The sequence below is a fragment of the Mercenaria mercenaria genome, chromosome 4 (genome assembly GCF_021730395.1).
Source record: "Mercenaria mercenaria strain notata chromosome 4, MADL_Memer_1, whole genome shotgun sequence".
In the NCBI taxonomy this organism is placed as follows: Eukaryota; Metazoa; Mollusca; class Bivalvia; order Venerida; family Veneridae; genus Mercenaria; species Mercenaria mercenaria.
Window position 1 is genome coordinate 40,959,901 of NC_069364.1, and position 17,271 is coordinate 40,977,171.

Below are 17,271 nucleotides of genomic sequence, written 5' to 3' on the forward strand. Positions count from 1 at the left end.
CGACCAGTGTAGATCATGATCAGCCTGCACATCCGTGCAGTCTGATCATGATCTACACTGTTCGCTATTCACTCGGTATCATTAGCTCATTTGATTTTTTAAAAAAAAAAAAGATAAGTTATTGTCATCACTTGATTGGCGTCGGCGTCAGTGTCGGCGTTGCCTGGTTAAGTTTCATGTTTAGGCCAGCTTTTCTCCTAAACTATCATAGGTATTGCTTTGAAACTTGCGACACTTGTTCACCATCAGTAGCTGACCCTGTACAGCAAGAAACATAACTCCGTCCTGCTTTTTGCAAGAATTATGGCCTCTTTTGGACTTAGAAAATCTTATTTCTTGGTTAAGATTTGTGTTTAAGTCAGCTTTTCTCCTAAACTATCAAAGCTATTGCTTTAAAACTTGCGACACTTATTCACCATCAGTAGCTGACCCGTACAGCAGTTAACATAACTCCGTCCTGCTTTTTGAAAGAATTATGGCCTCTTTTGGACTTAGAAAATATCAGATTTATTGGTTAAGTTTTATGTTTAGGTAAACTTTTCTCCTAAACTATCAAAGCTATTACTTTGAAACTTGCAACAGTTGTTCACCATCGTAAGCTGACTCTGTATAGCAAGAAACATACCTCAATCTTGCTTTTTGCAAGAATTATGGCCCTTTTTGGACTTAGAAAACCATGAGTAGGACATTTCTATTATACAGAGACAAAAAAATCAGAGGAGTGTCTGCACCCACAAGGTGGTGCTCTTGTTTTGGTATGCACCCAGTTTGTTAATGGTACTAACCAAATTGAAAGATGGACAAGTTCATTATAGACATTTAGCAGAGTAAGGGCTAGTATGCCTGAAAGTTGAAGTCCATGATTTCATATTTCCATAAAGTAGCCATTTTTGCTCAAACCACAAACTTTCATTCCCACACAATAAAATGATTTCACATTAATTTTTCATATTTTTGGTGGACTATCAATTGGTTCTATCCAGGGGCCTGTACAAGCCTGAAGCGTTACCTGCAGTGGCATTTGTGGTGTTGGGGGGGTCATCTCCATTTTCACTGATTTTGCTTTGCTGTCACTGAAAAATAAAAATGAGAATCTTTGCTTTGCACTAGTTGTTTTTTCAGCTGATCATTTGCATGGAAATACACAATATGTGCATATATCTGTCCCCAAATGCACATTCGATACAATTCCTGTCACATCTTTGATAAATCTACACTGGATTTTGAGCAGAACAAATTAGTTTTTAAATCAAATGGCATTTATGAAAGTGAAATAAAGAAACAAAAACACGATGAAAACTCTCCTTTTTATTTACACGACTTGTACGAAGTATTGAATTTCAGATCTATCAAATTGTATTACATAGTAACTGTCAAAGCACGAGATGGAATATATAAATAATACATTGCAGAAATACAAAATGTAACTAAACAATGTTTTGATTAAGTTAGGGGGAAAAATGTGTTGTGCATTTTTACAAACCTGTACTGGAAAAGTGTAATCTAGCTTTATACTATGTCATATAATTGACAATCTACTGAATAAAACCAGTATCACTTTTCTGTTCTCAATTCACACTTCAAACCTTTATCATTCTGTCTGGATCAAAGTGGTTGAACATTCTGTGCATATTTCTGACACCTGACCACTTCAGTCAAATGAGCTAGGTCAGATCATAAATCTATGTCATGTTTTTCAGACGGCTTTAATCAATTTTTGAGTAAATTTGATAATTTTCCATGCAAATATATTGATTCACTGGAAATCCTGTATTAAAGATTGTAAATGAAATAAAAAAGATATTATGACATGGTTAAGAAAGGGATTACAGTCAAATTACACTCTGCCATACAGTCCATTTGGACTCAGACAGGATGACTTGTCATAGATTTTGACCTTTGGTGTTTGTAATAGAAAAAGAGTATTCATGTGGAGGTAACTTGTGACTAAGTATGAACTACTAGACAATCACTGAATATGATGAACTGGCATGAAGTTATAATTTATCACAATATGAAATGATTCTTTGGCTAAAACTGTCCAAACATTGTAGTGTTATATCTGAAAATATTATTACAAGAGAATGTTCAAGAACAAAGAGGGGCATGTTATCCTTAAGTTGCCCACCTGACCTTCACCATTTTATGGTATGCTGTACACATCATGAAAGGTAACAACTGTGCAAAGTACAAAACTAGATGGTCTGAAACTTTCATAAGATCCAGAAAAAATGTGTTTTTTTTATATCCAGTTTCAAACTTTAGCTAGATATCATAAAAAAGACAAATATTCTTAATAGGTTCCATGGAGAACAAAATAAAATGCGCTTTTCTAAAACGTTCATAAGGAGTTCCTATGATCTGATCTAGCAACCTAGTTTTTTGAACATGAACTAAATTTTATAAACCAGGTTTCATGAATATCAGATACTGTAGCCTCTATAGTGCTGGCAAGAGTTTTTCTATGACTTTACTTAGTTTTTCAGCTCGTATAACTTGTTCTAGATTTTGCTGAGTAAGTTTCATAAAGTTATGGTCAAAATTGTGATAAAACTGGATGACCGACCATCCACCTATATCAATAGTTCACCCTGAAACTTCGGTTCAGATGAGCTAATAAATGAGACAGGTTGTATAAACATTGAGATCTTTTTATCACAGATTAGAGTTACTATTTACAACTATATACACATAAATCTATATTCTACAAAAAAAATATAAGAAAACAGAAAACATATACCAGCAAAACTGGTCATTCTTGCAGTTCATCAAAAAAGTACTTATACAAAATAATCAACATTATATCTCTTTGATTAATTATGCAGCACAATTATATAAAGAGGAAAATAAATCAAACTTATCAGATTAAAACAAAATTGCCCTATGCATCAGAATCAACATTTTACGAGCTCAGCTGTTCTTTGAAAAGAAATCTTCTTTCAAATATTTACATTCAAAACCCATTCAATGAATAAATTAATTTGAAATTCCCAGATTGTTATGCAAAAAAGAAAATAAATCAGCCCTATCTGATACAGACAGCGGCTCTTACCAGTGTAAAAAAAAAACATTTTAAAGACATCAAAATATAGCTGCCTCTTCGATAAGATTCTGACATCAATAAAAATTGTAAAAACTAACAAGCAACTTCCATTAGGAGAAGTGAAGATATTATTTTGAATGCAGTAAATTTGCAAGTATTTGCGATATCTGCGACGAGAAGTTACAAGATTTAGAGACACATTAGTAGGATCAATATTGCTGTGTTTCAATCAATACTGGGACGGTATGGCACTTCTGATGGCAACATTTTGTTAGTAAGGTGCTTTTTAGTCCGCTATATATAACATTCTGCCAGACATATTACTGAATATGTATGAATTACTGGCATTTATAGACATGTGTTAATGTACTTTCATAAAAACTGTTTGTTGTAACTTAAGTGACTCGTCACCAAGAGACAAAAATAAAAACCAATGCGAAGTATTTTAATGCAGATATTCAGTAAATATGTCTGAATGTCGTATGTTTTATGCATTTCTAAAAACAATGTTGCTTGCAACTTTTTTCTCTCTCAGAGAATTCTACACACGTTTAAGGTCACTTAAAGATCTACATTGGTGCTGCATGATGGCAGTAAATCTTTCAAAAATTTATTAACACTATGTTGTGCTATGAAATTATATTTCTTCTGAATAAATTAAAGCACAAAATTATGTTAAGAAATTACACATATAATAATTATGTAATCATTCAACAGTGCTTAAAAATGACACAGAATCAGACAGTGAACTAGAAATGTGTTATGTATAATAACACAATGCTTTTGTATGAGCATAAACATGAAAGTTCAATTTTGTAAGTCTGTTGGCAAGCATACAAAAGTATTACTACAGAACCCACATAAAATGAGTAAGATACATTCTTAGATCCAGAAAATATATGTTCTACGACATAATGAGCAAACAACTATTACATAATACAACATAATAAAGAAGAAAACTGTCATAATTTCAAAATAATAAACAAAGAAACTGGCTGCAATCATTATCTCAAAAACTCAGCTTGAGTATGAAAATTTAATAGTGTACTGCACAAGAGACGCATATATTTCTTTTTATATTATCTTTGATCATAACTTGGTAATCTCTTTTTTTCTACATACCGTCTATATTCGCGTATAAGACGCAGTTTTGGGGATCATATCTTCGTTTCCTAGAAGGGTATGCGTCTTATAAGCGCATACTACAAGAAAATTAAGTGAAAATTTAAAAAAAGTCCCGAGTTTACAGCTCAGGACATCTCATTTCCGCGTCTGCAGACATGTACTTTCGTTTTTCGGCAGCCATTGCGCATAGCAGTGCTAAAAACTTTACGGACACGTACCGTATTTCGGTCCGCTATAAAGATTTATTATTTACCTATTTTACGATTTGATAGATTAATATCAAAAGTATATTTTATTTATAAATGTATTTTTTTCCGAGTCTGCAACCCGCTACTTACGTTTTTCGTCAGCCATTGCATATCGGTATTAAAATCTAAACGGACAAGCGCCGTGTTTCGGTCCTCAATAACGATCTATTATTTACTTACTTTACGATTTGGTAGTTTAATATCTGAAGTATTTTTTATTTACAAATGTATTTTTTTTCTTTTAAAATCAAAAATTCTTTCAGTAAATCTGACGAATTAGCTTTACTTAAATTGGAAATGACTGATATAATTGAGCAAAGAAAATACTTTTTCACCGCCCGCAAACAGAGTTATTAAAAGTTAATTATCCCAATTGCATATGATACGGTACCTATAATTGTTGCAAGTGTAAACTGTTAAAACGCACCCATTATAAATCATCTGAAGGTGCAAACTGTTAAATAAACACATGTATAGAAATAGATGTATCATAAACACTGATTGATGTTAATTGGCGGCTTCATAGAATAGTCGGCTGCAATTATTTTAATTCTGCCCTCTAGTCAAATGAAGGTACAGTAGGGATGTCTAGCTACTCGGAACTGGAATATGATTGGATAACATTTCAAAGTGGGCATATCCATATTTGATTGACAAATGTGTCAGATTTACTGCCATAAAAGTACATGTATCCTAATCTCGCCACCTTTTTTGCTATCTTATCAGTAATCAATCGATACGTTATTGTCAGTTTTTTTTTTGTGTTTGAAATATGTGATAAATTAATGCATTATTAGTTACTGTATGTCACATAAAATTAAAATATGTAATATGCTTTGTTTGTTTGTTTGCTTTTTTGAACTTGCGTTAATTACTTTGGGAAAATTGGTGAGGATATTTTATCCTCATTAATTTTCTCATTGTATGCAGCGCATGCTTGAATGAAAAATCCTAAACATGTATTGGAGATCCTTTGAAAGCAATTTAAAAATTGCGTATCCTTGAATAATTGCAAGAAATACATTATTTTCCTAAACATTCTGTGTTACTGTTATGGAAACATGGCCAAACATTCAGCGTTTCTAAGCATTATGAGTAAAATGGGCGAATATCGTCACATTTCTAGACGTAATTTCTCCCGTTTCGGAGATATTTTGTGCATATTATTACCAATGAAAGTGGATTTTAGAATACTTTATTTTATTCTACATATTATGAAACAGATTTTCAAGTTTCTTCAAAAATAAAATCGGCGAAAATCGTCAATTTTCCGCCGTTTTGAAGTTACTACATTGCATTTTTACACACGAAATTGATTTTAAAATAATTTATTTTATTTAACATAATATAAAACAAGTCTGCAAGTTCTTTTAAAAATAAAATCGGCGAATATTGTCAAAATTTCGGCCTTTCTTTAACCTTTTTCCGCTGTTACTAATTCATTTAAATTCTGCATTTTTACAATAAAATTGTCCATTTTCTGCTATTTTCTATTGCAAATCATAGAATGTTGGGGAAAATAATGCATCTCTACAAATTTCTGATGTAGTTTGTATAAAAATATGACTGCGTCTTATACGAGGGTCAGTGCAAAACCTCCCCGATCGATAGTCCAATATCAGGATGCGTCTTATAAGCGAGGGCGCCTTATACGCGAGTATATACGGTAAATTACTTTCCTTTGATAAACATATAAGAAAGAAACGTAACATTTTAATGTTCTTACAATTTAGGCGGATAGATACAGGATATGCCAAATGAAAGTACATAGAATTCAGTAAACTGTTATTTTTGCAATTGGATAAAATGGAAAAACACATTAACTTTGTCTAAGTAAACATCAAAAATTTTATAAGATTTTAAATTAAAACGTTTGCTTGCATTTAGATAATGTGTCTCCATCAAATCTATTACTGAACAGCAGACGCATTAAAGCTACATTACTTTTAAAGGGGCAAGCAACCAGATGAACATTAAAATTTTAAAACATTTTAAAAGTGGCTTAAAATCTAACATTTTAAAGTCTTTATTACGTAAGATGTAATATGACCATTATGCAAATTACAGCTAAATTTCCTTCTATTTTAGTATTACCAGCTAATGCTAGCACTTTTCTAAATTTCCAGAGAAAAAAGTGACAAAGGTGGCATGCCCCTTTAAGAAGATTTGCAAATGTTACTGGCTTGAAACACAAAGATTAAATAATAAAAAAATCTGGTTTCAAAAGTTATTACATGAAATTACCATTTTTCTAAAAACCAAAAAGTAATTGTGTGTACTTCTGGAAGTATAACCATTTGCTTATTCAGATTTTAAAAAATGTTTAAAGTTTATAACTAAAATTCACTTATTATTGTTTTATGGCTAGAGTTTGTAAGATAATAATTGCAACATAAATACAAAATGATGTTTAAAGAGAATGTTCAAATAAATATTACTCTGTATTAATCCATTAGAGGTATAAATCATAAATATTTGGCACAGGATTTCTCAATATCAACTACAATAAATGGAGGAATGACTATGAAGATATAAAATATTGCAATTTCGAAATATCCTACTGCACTTATATAGATGCTTAGATTCTTGCAGAAGAATACTTCAAAATGAGAAAAAAATGCATTTTAGTGGATTCACAATTAATACAACATTTTGTTGCCTCAGCGAGACATTCCACTTCTGAGTGTCTGAGGTTACAAAACTTAGATGAAAAACCAGTCTCAGAATGCAATGCTTTCATTGGTCAATTTCAAAATTGTACTCAGAATCAACCAATCAGATATTAGAGTTTCTTGACTGGTCTCCAATCAAATTTTATGACTGAATCCTGGATCCAAAGCTAACAAACAGCTGAATTTGGAGTTCAGTCTAAAATCTCCACACTATTTTTGAGCAAAGTTTTTCTCAAACTGACAAATGGCAAGATGGCATTCTGAGACTGCTCTCTTAACCTTTAGCCTGCTAAATTTCTAAAATGGACTGGTCTATTATTTAAATTGGGCAGTACCATTTATCATTTGAAGGGATGTTCACTGAAAATTTACTAACTGAATAGCGAGCAGAGCAGACCACGATCAGCCTGCACAGAGGTGCAGGCTGACCTTGGTCTGCACTGGTCGCAAAGGCAGAATCACTTGCTGCCAGCAGGCTAAAGGTTAACTCCTCCTTGAAATCTGTACAAAAATAAGGAAGCAAATACAGAAGTTATGTTCTGTAACAAAGTTGTCGTATCTTCTTACAAAATAGGCCAATTCCATTTTTAAACTTGTATAAAAAAATATACCACTCTTACACACGATATGCATGTTCCAGACAAAAAAACTGCAAAGTTACTTAGGCCATAAAATGACTTAGAAAATTGCTGACCCTGAATAATAGTTTCATATGTATACATGTATTTCAATTGAAGATTTTAAATATTTCTTGATGTACATATGTTTATACAGAATTCAAATTCTGACATTCTATGATAAAAGAGCTAACATATTTCTTCCTCTAAATTTCTGCATTGTAATAGCTTTTTCTAATATCTTTAACACTTTAATTATATATTTACACCATTAAGGACAGACTGTACTTGCAGCGTTATAATTAAATTATGTACAACTGTTTATGCATTTGAAGCAGCAGTGAAACACATGAGTGGCTCTTTTTTGTTTGTATTCATCATGTTTTCTACATACTATGCAAATTTGTTCAATGCATATGAGACGAGATTTTCAACAACATTTAAGGCCAATTTGTTAAACGTCATGTTACTTTGTAACATAATTGCGATACTACAATCTTTGGCTTTTACTAATTATGTTACTGTGTAGCATAGTTAAGATTATGCCAGCATCTTTGGCATATTTGTTACACACCCTGTTACTGTGTAACACAGGTGAGATTATGCTGATGTCCCTGGCATAGATATTACAATAAATGTTACTGTGTAGCACAGTTAAGATTATGTTGGTATCTCTGGCATATAAAGTACACATGATGTTACTGTGTAGCACAGTTGAGATTATCCCCCATCTCTTTGGCATATTTGTTACACATCATGTTGCGTACTTTCTCTACCTCAGATCTTAGTTCCTTCAGTTTAGAGAACCAGTGTTTCAGCGATTGCTCGTCCCCGCCAACGCATCCTGTTGCTCCTTCCTCATCTAGTGATGCTGAAAACACAAAGATGTTCAGTTAACTTTACTGCTGTAGGTATGACTATTTGAGCCGTGCCATGAGAAAACCAACATAGTGGGTATGCGACCAGCAAGGATCCAGACCAGCCTGCGCATCCGCGCAGTCTGGTCAGGATCCATGCTGTTCGCTAATAGTTTCTCCAATTCCAATAGGCTTTAAAAGCGAACAGCATGGAGCCTGACCAGACTGCGCGGATGCGCAGGCTGGTCTGGATCCATGCTGGTCGCATACCCACTATGTTGGTTTTCTCATGGCACGGCTCATTTCATGATAGGAATAAAATCAAAAGTTATACAAAATTTCATATCCTCTAATAACCTAAACTGCCACACACAATCCTACAAAAACCTAAAACAACTAATATTCTTCATGTGAAATTACTTATATATGTAACTGATGTTTGGCTTTATATAGATTTAAAACACTACATTAAACATACCCCTAGTTCCTAACAGTAGTGAAATATTTGGGTCTTTCCCTTCTGCTTGCTGCACACAGATCTGTACCAGTGATTGTAACTCAGAGAAGCAGAAACTCATCTCTCGTACAAACCGTCTCTGCAACTTCTGGTTCTCGTCCTCTGACGTCTGCTCAAACTGTTTCAGCTGCTCTCTCAACACTAGAGTTTCATCCATTAGATCCTGATTCTTGTTCGCAAACTGTAAGAAAATCATGAAATAAAGTTACGATAAAATGAAAATTTATGTTCATTTCATTTATATGGGTAGAATCTACTTGATATTTTAAGTATGTTGTACATTTAATATAGGAAAATGGGTGAGATTTTTGTGCATTAGGCAAGATGTAAACGATTTATTTTAATGTGAATTCCTTCGACAATACTGATTAGCATGGGAGATAAAACTTGAACATAATCTTCTCCTGACAAAGTTAAAGTTCACTTTGAAACCTCTTCTTGGATCTGACAAAGTTAAGCTTTTAATATATAGTAGAAGTACGAATAAGGAAACCAACATCTTTTATAGATCTTTTCAGCTTGGCAACTTGCTCTTCCTTGAGACGTATTTCCTCCCGCAGTGCCACAACAGATTCCTCTTCCTGTGCCAACCTCTCCTGCACTTGTCGTATCTCTGTCTGGTGCTTTGCTTCAAGCTGACGGAGACGCCGGTGGTTAACTTCCAGTAACTGTGTACAGAAAATATATCATGATTATACTGCATTTACACTGTATAGAAAGTATTTTTCAGGGGCTTTTAATACTCCTATTTTCTTGAAATAATTTTATGACCACATATTATGTTAACATTCTAAATTTAATGCTTTACTGGAAATTAAGTTGTAACCGACTAAGGCTCGAACCCACATCGATGAGGGGCAAGTGATTTGACTGTCGGAGAAGTGGTTTTACATAAAACTTATACTGTGTTCGTGAGAGACTTATGCTCAGGCTACTAACTTCTCCCGAAAAATAGACCTGAACTGGCAAAACTTCTCCCTGTTCCAGAAGTCTAGGCTGATCCCTGACATGCTATATCATCAGTCTATATGTAACATGTTTTCTGAGCTTATAAATAAAAAATAAAATAAAATTGTGAAAATTAATTTCTGATGTCATGTCATAAAACACTTCCTGAATGGCTTGCTGTTCAACAGTCAAAACTATTGCCTGAGGTTAATAATTCAATAAGTGAACACTATAGTATTGTAATAGATGGTGCAATGTCAACAAGAAGTTAAACTCCCCTAAAGGCTGTACAGCAGTCAACCTGACTAAAGTACTTGATCTTCTAAACGAAGATCTGAGAACGACCCATTCACATTGGTCTTCTGTATATTTTGGATTTCCAATATTGCTATTTTTATTTTCGCAAATCTATTTTTATTTGAACCAATCAGACAACTTGTTTGAATGCCAAAGAGTAAGAAAAATTTGCAGTCAGTCCAAGGTTCGAACCCGGAACCCCTTGCTAACAGAGCAAGTGCCCTACCGACTGAGCTAATCAGCTATCTGACCTCTTATGACATAAAAATTGTAGATATCAAAAACCAAGGCTTTTTTAACCTTGCAGAATGTTGTAAGCATTTGACTGGCTAGCCTAAGGGTCGTCAGAACGAGGCTATCAATAGCTCGTGTTCAGATCCTAAGCCTAGCGTAACAGGATATGTATTTTAGTCAGATTGTACAGCAGTAAATCTCATCATTTATACTATGGTGAGACAAAAACTGAGACTTCCTGATGTATTAGGAATTTATAGATAAATCCCACTGAAATTATAGCAAATTTTCTTGACATTTAGCGTTATTTTGAAAATATATAAAATTATATATTTACTCTTTCAAACATGAATAATTTTGACAAATAGTATGTCATTATCTCAGTCAGCAGACACATAAAATAAAACTTTCTAAAACTTAATCACTGAAATATAACGAAAACTGTAAAATGGCAAGACAGATTTTTGTTAGTATAGCTCAAAACATAATAATAGCCTAATAGTGGCACTTACACAACATGAAAAGATATCCATTGTGGTTAGTATAAAAGATACTAAGTGTTAAATAGCATTATTTATTACAAGAGCACTGTCTGCCACTAGGTGCCAACAATCATCTGTAAATGCTTGATATTAAGCAATATGCAAGAAAGGAGTTATAAATCTTTGTCTTCTTAACTAGTGGTGACAAAGAAATACATAATTTCAAAGCTATAGCTCTTGCAGTATCTAAGAAAAGTGGCTGAAAACAAACTTTTGCCCAAGCAAGTACAAAAAGGGCCATAATAATAACAAAATCCAAGTCAGAGTTATGGTTCTTGACCTACAGCCTAGATGTTCTCATTTATTATTTTAAGTTCTCAAAGCTTCAAAGTTATAGCTAATTTTTTAAGAAACAATAGGCTAATAACCTCCCACAAGCTAGCCAGATGGCTTTCTCAAAATATGAAGAATTCTACACCCCAAGTTAGGTTCGAACCCACACTGGATTGCACAAGTGATTCAAAGTCGATGACCTTAACCATCCAGTCACTGATGCTCCTCTATCAATAGCAATTTGTAAAGAACATCACTCCAGTGGCACAACAGCCTGTCTGAGATAACTGGGGATGTCATTTTCAGTCTCTAGGTTTCTGAGACCATAGATCTCAGTCCTCTATGGTCTTATGGCCTCTAAAATAGTAGGGGCCATCTGTTGATCAATGACTACATAATGTTATGATCTTACAAAATTTGACAGTCATAGGTGCAAAGTTTCTTCAGTTGTTGACTTGAATTGTCCTCAGTTTCCAGGTCGCTGTAACCTTGACTGTTGACCTACTGACCCCAAAATACAATAGGTGTCATTTACTGACCACAGGCCTACTAAGTTTGAGTGACACAGGCTTAGACATTCTGCAGTTAGAGGTTGGAAACCCAATGATCTGCTATAGGAATCATCAATGACGTGAGCATCATCAAAATAAAATTTCCAGTATGTTAATAACAAGAATACATAGTATCTGTGAAGATTATATGAGCCGTGCCATGAGAAAACCAACATAGTGGCTTTGCAATCAGCATGGATCCAGACCAGCCTGGGCATCTGTGCAGTCTGGCCAGGATCGATGCTGTTCCCTTTCAATGTCTATTGCAATTAGAGAAACTGTTAGCGAACAGCATGGATCCTGACCAGACTGCGCGGATGCGCAGGCTGGTCTGGATCCATGATGGTCACAAAGCCACTATGTTGGTTTTCTCATGGCGCGGCTCATATTATACTTGAATATATACTCACAACTTGCTTAATTGTGAAAGTTATGAGGAGCATGGAAAGGGTTATTATATACTGGCAACTTGTAAGTTGGCTTTACAGCAATATCAGCAGTAAAATCACTTAACCTTTAGCCTGCTGGCAGCAAGTGATTCTGCCTTTGCAAACAGTGCAGACCAAGATTAGCCTGCACATCCATGCTGACCATGGTCTGCACTGTATGCTATTCAGTCAGTAAATTTACAGTGAACACCGCTTCGAATAATAAATGGTATTGCCCAAATTGAATGATGAACCAGTCTATTTTAGACATTTAGCAGGGTAAAGGTTAAAAAATATAGTTACATCAAGAGTACTAAACTGTCACAATATATGACTGCCACAGTAAATTACTTTTGACTTTTAAAATTCTTATTGAGCAGAAAAATTGTTAATTTTTGTTCAATTTTGATTTATTCTGTAACTCAAGAGTGACATGAACAATTAACTCAAGAGTGACACGAAGAATTAACTCAAGAGTGACATGAACAATTAACTCAAGAGTGACACGAAGAATTAACTCAAGAGTGACATGAACAATTAACTCAAGAGTGACACGAAGAATTAACTCAAGAGTGACACGAAGAATTAACTCAAGAGTGACATGAACAATTAACTCAAGAGTGACACGAAGAATTAACTCAAGAGTGACACGAAGAATTAACTCAAGAGTGACACGAACAATTAACTCAAGATTGACACGAAGAATTAACTCAAGAGTGACATGAACAATTAACTCAAGAGTGACACGAAGAATTAACTCAAGAGTGACATGAACAATTAACTTAAGAGTGACACGAAGAATTAACTCAAGAGTGACATGAACAATTAACTTAAGAGTGACACGAAGAAGTAACAATTAACTCAAGAGTGACACGAAGAATTAACTCAAGAGTGACATGAACAATTAACTCAAGAGTGACACACACCAGCTGCTTATCAGACCTGGCCAAGATATAATGCCCATAAACATTCTGAACATTATGAAAAGTGAATAAGAAATACTCAAATTCGAGAAAAAAAACCCAAAATTTTTACAATTCTGTGTAATTCAAGTGCAATAACACCAGACTAACAGGGACAATATGGCTGGTAATGGACTTCAGTTGAGATGTAATGCAAATAAATAATCTGACCAATGCTGGTGAAATGTTCCGATAAGAAATGCCAAATTAAAAAACGTTGAATACTTTAAGTGTATGCCCCACACTGCCCGTCTGCTTGCCCCAGGTGTTCCAATAATCCTGTTTCACAGGCGTTTAATGTTACACAGTAACTCTTTCAGCATTATCTTGCTAATTCATAATGCCTTTGTAAGTTTGTTTATTCTCCAGTAACAAAAAGAAATGTCTGAGGAATTTATTGTCTGTCCAATGATATATTGTCTAATATTACCCAGACCAGACAGGTTATGGAATAACTGAAACCCAGCACTTTATTTCCACTAACTTCCATTATCTTCTAATCTTACCAGACAAAAAAATTCCAAATATTACCAATCTCACCTCAAAAAGACGCGCTCTATTCTTTTTACTCCTATTGCTTATGATGGATCTGAATGTACGTTATTGAATATATTCTGCTTCAGGTACGGTAGACAGAAGTTTGCAAGAAGTAACACTAAATATACAGTACTCAGGCCAAAACAAGATCAAATCATCACTATATTTCATAGAAGACAGCTGAAAAAAAAAACAATTTGAAACTTGATATTTGATAAATAGTTCAAATCAGTCAATAACTTGTTACATTTGTACAAGGTACTCTGTAACTCTTTTCATGTTATCTCTATATAAATACTGAATACCGTAAACTCATATCACTTTATTGACATCAAATTTTATGATTTTGGTTCAAATCGGTTTTTTCTTGGAGCCAAACATTCATGGATTTCCATTTTTTTCCTCTGTTTAAAAACACACTGAAGCAGATTATGTCATATGGCAAATTCCCAGTTTTTTATGGTAGATGTCCCCAGGTGCCTCTGTGGACATTCTTTCACTAGAATAGAACCACTGACATTGTGTAAGCCAGCTAGATGGCTTCCCTACATGAAGCACTCTAACCTTCAAAGTGAGGTATAAAACCCTTTTTGATGTGGGGGCCATAAAAACTGTCATATAAATTTGTTAACACAATATTTCAGCTATATGCATAATGTCTGAAGCAATTTTGTTTGTTTGTCTTGGGTTTAACGCCATTTTTCAACAGTATTTCAGTTATGTAACGGTGGGCAGTTAACCTAACCAGTGTTCATGGTTCTGTACCAGTACAAACCTGTTCTCTGCAAGTAACTGCCAACTTCCTCACATGTATCAGAGGTGGATGAAGAATGATTTCAGACAAATGGGTTTACATTGTAATCAAATCGTCACGGAGAACATACAGCCCACCCAAGGATCAATCTACTGACCCTGCGATCTGGAGATCTGTGCTCTCCCTATTGAGCTAAGCGGGCGGGTTAATTTTAGACTGTTACTATACTGTTACTTTTTTGATAGACCTGTGTATCTTTTCTCTTGATTACTTCACACACTGGTATTTATATGCATGCCATTTGTGCACAAGAATTATCTCTGCCAGCTTAAAGGTACTTATCCACAGATTATCTTCAAACTTTCATAATTTTCATAACAAATCAAAATACCTGTAGAGTATTACAAAATCATAAATGTTTATAATCTGATTTCATACTTTTGCTTTAAGGCTAAAATTCTTTTATATGCCTTGTGACTACAATACAGATTTTCTACTGTACAACTGCATGCTTTTAAACATTGTAAGTAACTTGTACTAACTTTCTGAATATCTTAAACCCATGGGATTATCTAGATAAATTCAGACCTACATTTATAGAAAACTGCATTTTAACACGATGATGTATTATTGTTTTGCATTTGATGATTGACAATTGTGTAAATTCAATAATGAAAGGGTCTTATTAGATTATGTTACTCAATACAAAATTCAAGGCATATTTTGAAGATACAGAGAATATGTATTTGTACATTTCTTTATTCCTGGGTACATTTTATCATCTTGGGACATTTAGTTGACTAAATTCTTTCTAACTATAAATATTAAACAGTAGCTATAATAATATATAAATCATTAATATCTTTTATTGTTGAATATAAGAAATATTGTTAAAGCAGACAATTTTGTGAAGTAACCCTTACCCTAATTTTTGTATTATTGTTCAAAGGTGTAATATTTCAATTAAAGATTACAAATCAAAGAAAGGGAAAAAATAATTCAACAAGAGGGCCATGATGGCCCTATATCGCTCACCTGTTATCATTGCACTTGAGGACAAGAAGGTCCTCAGTAAAAGTATTTAAGTCCAAAGGAGAGGAACAACAAAGGGAAGAAATTTAACCAAAAAGAAAAAACAATTCTTACAAGGTACAGATATGTCAAAATGCACCTAAAAATTGGAGGTACCATCCATGTTGTACCACAGAAAAGTGGTCTCGGTTTTTCCCTAAGGCCAATAATAAACTAGAGCTATCACTAAAGGTGATGAATGTACCCCCCGCATGCACTGACACAGTACATTGCAATTTGACGCACACAAGATTGCATAATTATGTGGACTGTATGTATATAGACTGTATGTATACAGTATAGTAACAAAAAACAAAGTCCCATAACTATGCAGAATATTTATATAAAAGAATGTAACATGCACCATGCACAACTACGGTTGGTACTGATCACTTGTGTGAAGTTTCATTAAATTGTGTGTAAGGGTTTGGTAGATTAGGCACGCACAAGATTGCATATGCAGACTATATGTACATAGTATGGTAACAAGAAACAAAGTCCCATAACTCTGCAATTTTTGTCGCTGAAAGAACCTAACATACCCCATGCACAACTGCTGTTGTTACTGATCACTTGTGTGAAGTTTCATTAAATTGTGTCAAGGGGATGAGGAGAGATGGTGCGCACAAGATTGTGTCTATGTATATAGTATAGTAACAAAAAAACAAAGTCCCATAACTCTGCAATTTTTTTTTCTGAAAGAACCTAACATGCCCCATGCACAACTACTGTTGTTACTGATCACTTGTGTGAAGTTTCATTAAATTGTGTCAAGGGGATGAGGAGAGATGGTGCGCACAAGATTGTGTCTATGTATATAGTATAGTAACAAAAAAACAAAGTCCCATAACTCTGCCAATTTTTTTTCTAAAAGAACCTAACATGCCCCATGCACAACTACTGTTGGTACTGATCACTTGTGTGAAGTTTCATTAAATTGTGTCAAGGGGATGAAATTGATGGTGCGCACAAGATTGTGTCTATGTATATAGTATAGTAACAAAAAAACAAAGTCCCATAACTCTGCCAATTTTTTTTCTAAAAGAACCTAACATGCCCCATGCACAACTACTGTTGGTACTGATGACTTGTGTGAAGTTTCATTAAATTCTGTCAAGGGGATAAGGAGAGATGGTGCGCACAAGATTGCGTCTACGGACAGACGGCCAGACAACCTGAAACCAGTATACCCCCCCTTACAACTTTGTTGTCGGGGGGGGGGGGTACAAAAAGTTACTAAAACTAAGCTATTTATAGTAAAGTAAAAGGGAAGTAATTAAAAAAACAAAATTGTAAGTGAACAAAAGAAGGGTCTGCCAAATAAATCTGTTGACATAAATGTAGGGCTGTCATTGATTGGGTCTTAGGCGTATCGACGATACCGATATATCAGAAGACAAATATCGACGATACATCGATATATTGATTATCAAGTTAGATTAACGACCTATTTGTTCATATAATACTATATACCTTCCTGTAAATGTTATTTTAAGTTTTATTGTCTACTTTCCTTATTTCTGTTTGATTGTGTTGTATTTGTATTTATGAAATAAAAGAAATACATAACAAGAGCTGTCTGATGACAGCGCGCT

The 17,271-nt window shown here is 34.1% G+C and overlaps 1 protein-coding gene across 1 annotated transcript in view; it reads right to left on the reverse strand.

Annotated features, from left to right (window-relative positions):
* Positions 1-6,089: 6,089 nt before the first annotated feature.
* Positions 6,090-17,271, reverse strand: part of LOC123551523 (interaptin-like) — a 47,113-nt gene continuing 35,931 nt past the window's right edge. Inside the window, exons 12-14 of the mRNA XM_053542152.1 lie at positions 9,577-9,747; positions 9,041-9,260; positions 6,090-8,576 (exon numbers count right to left, since the gene is read on the reverse strand). Coding sequence (XP_053398127.1) covers positions 8,404-8,576; positions 9,041-9,260; positions 9,577-9,747 — 564 coding nt within the window. The 3' untranslated portion in view covers positions 6,090-8,403. The remainder of the gene's footprint in view (positions 8,577-9,040; positions 9,261-9,576; positions 9,748-17,271) is intronic.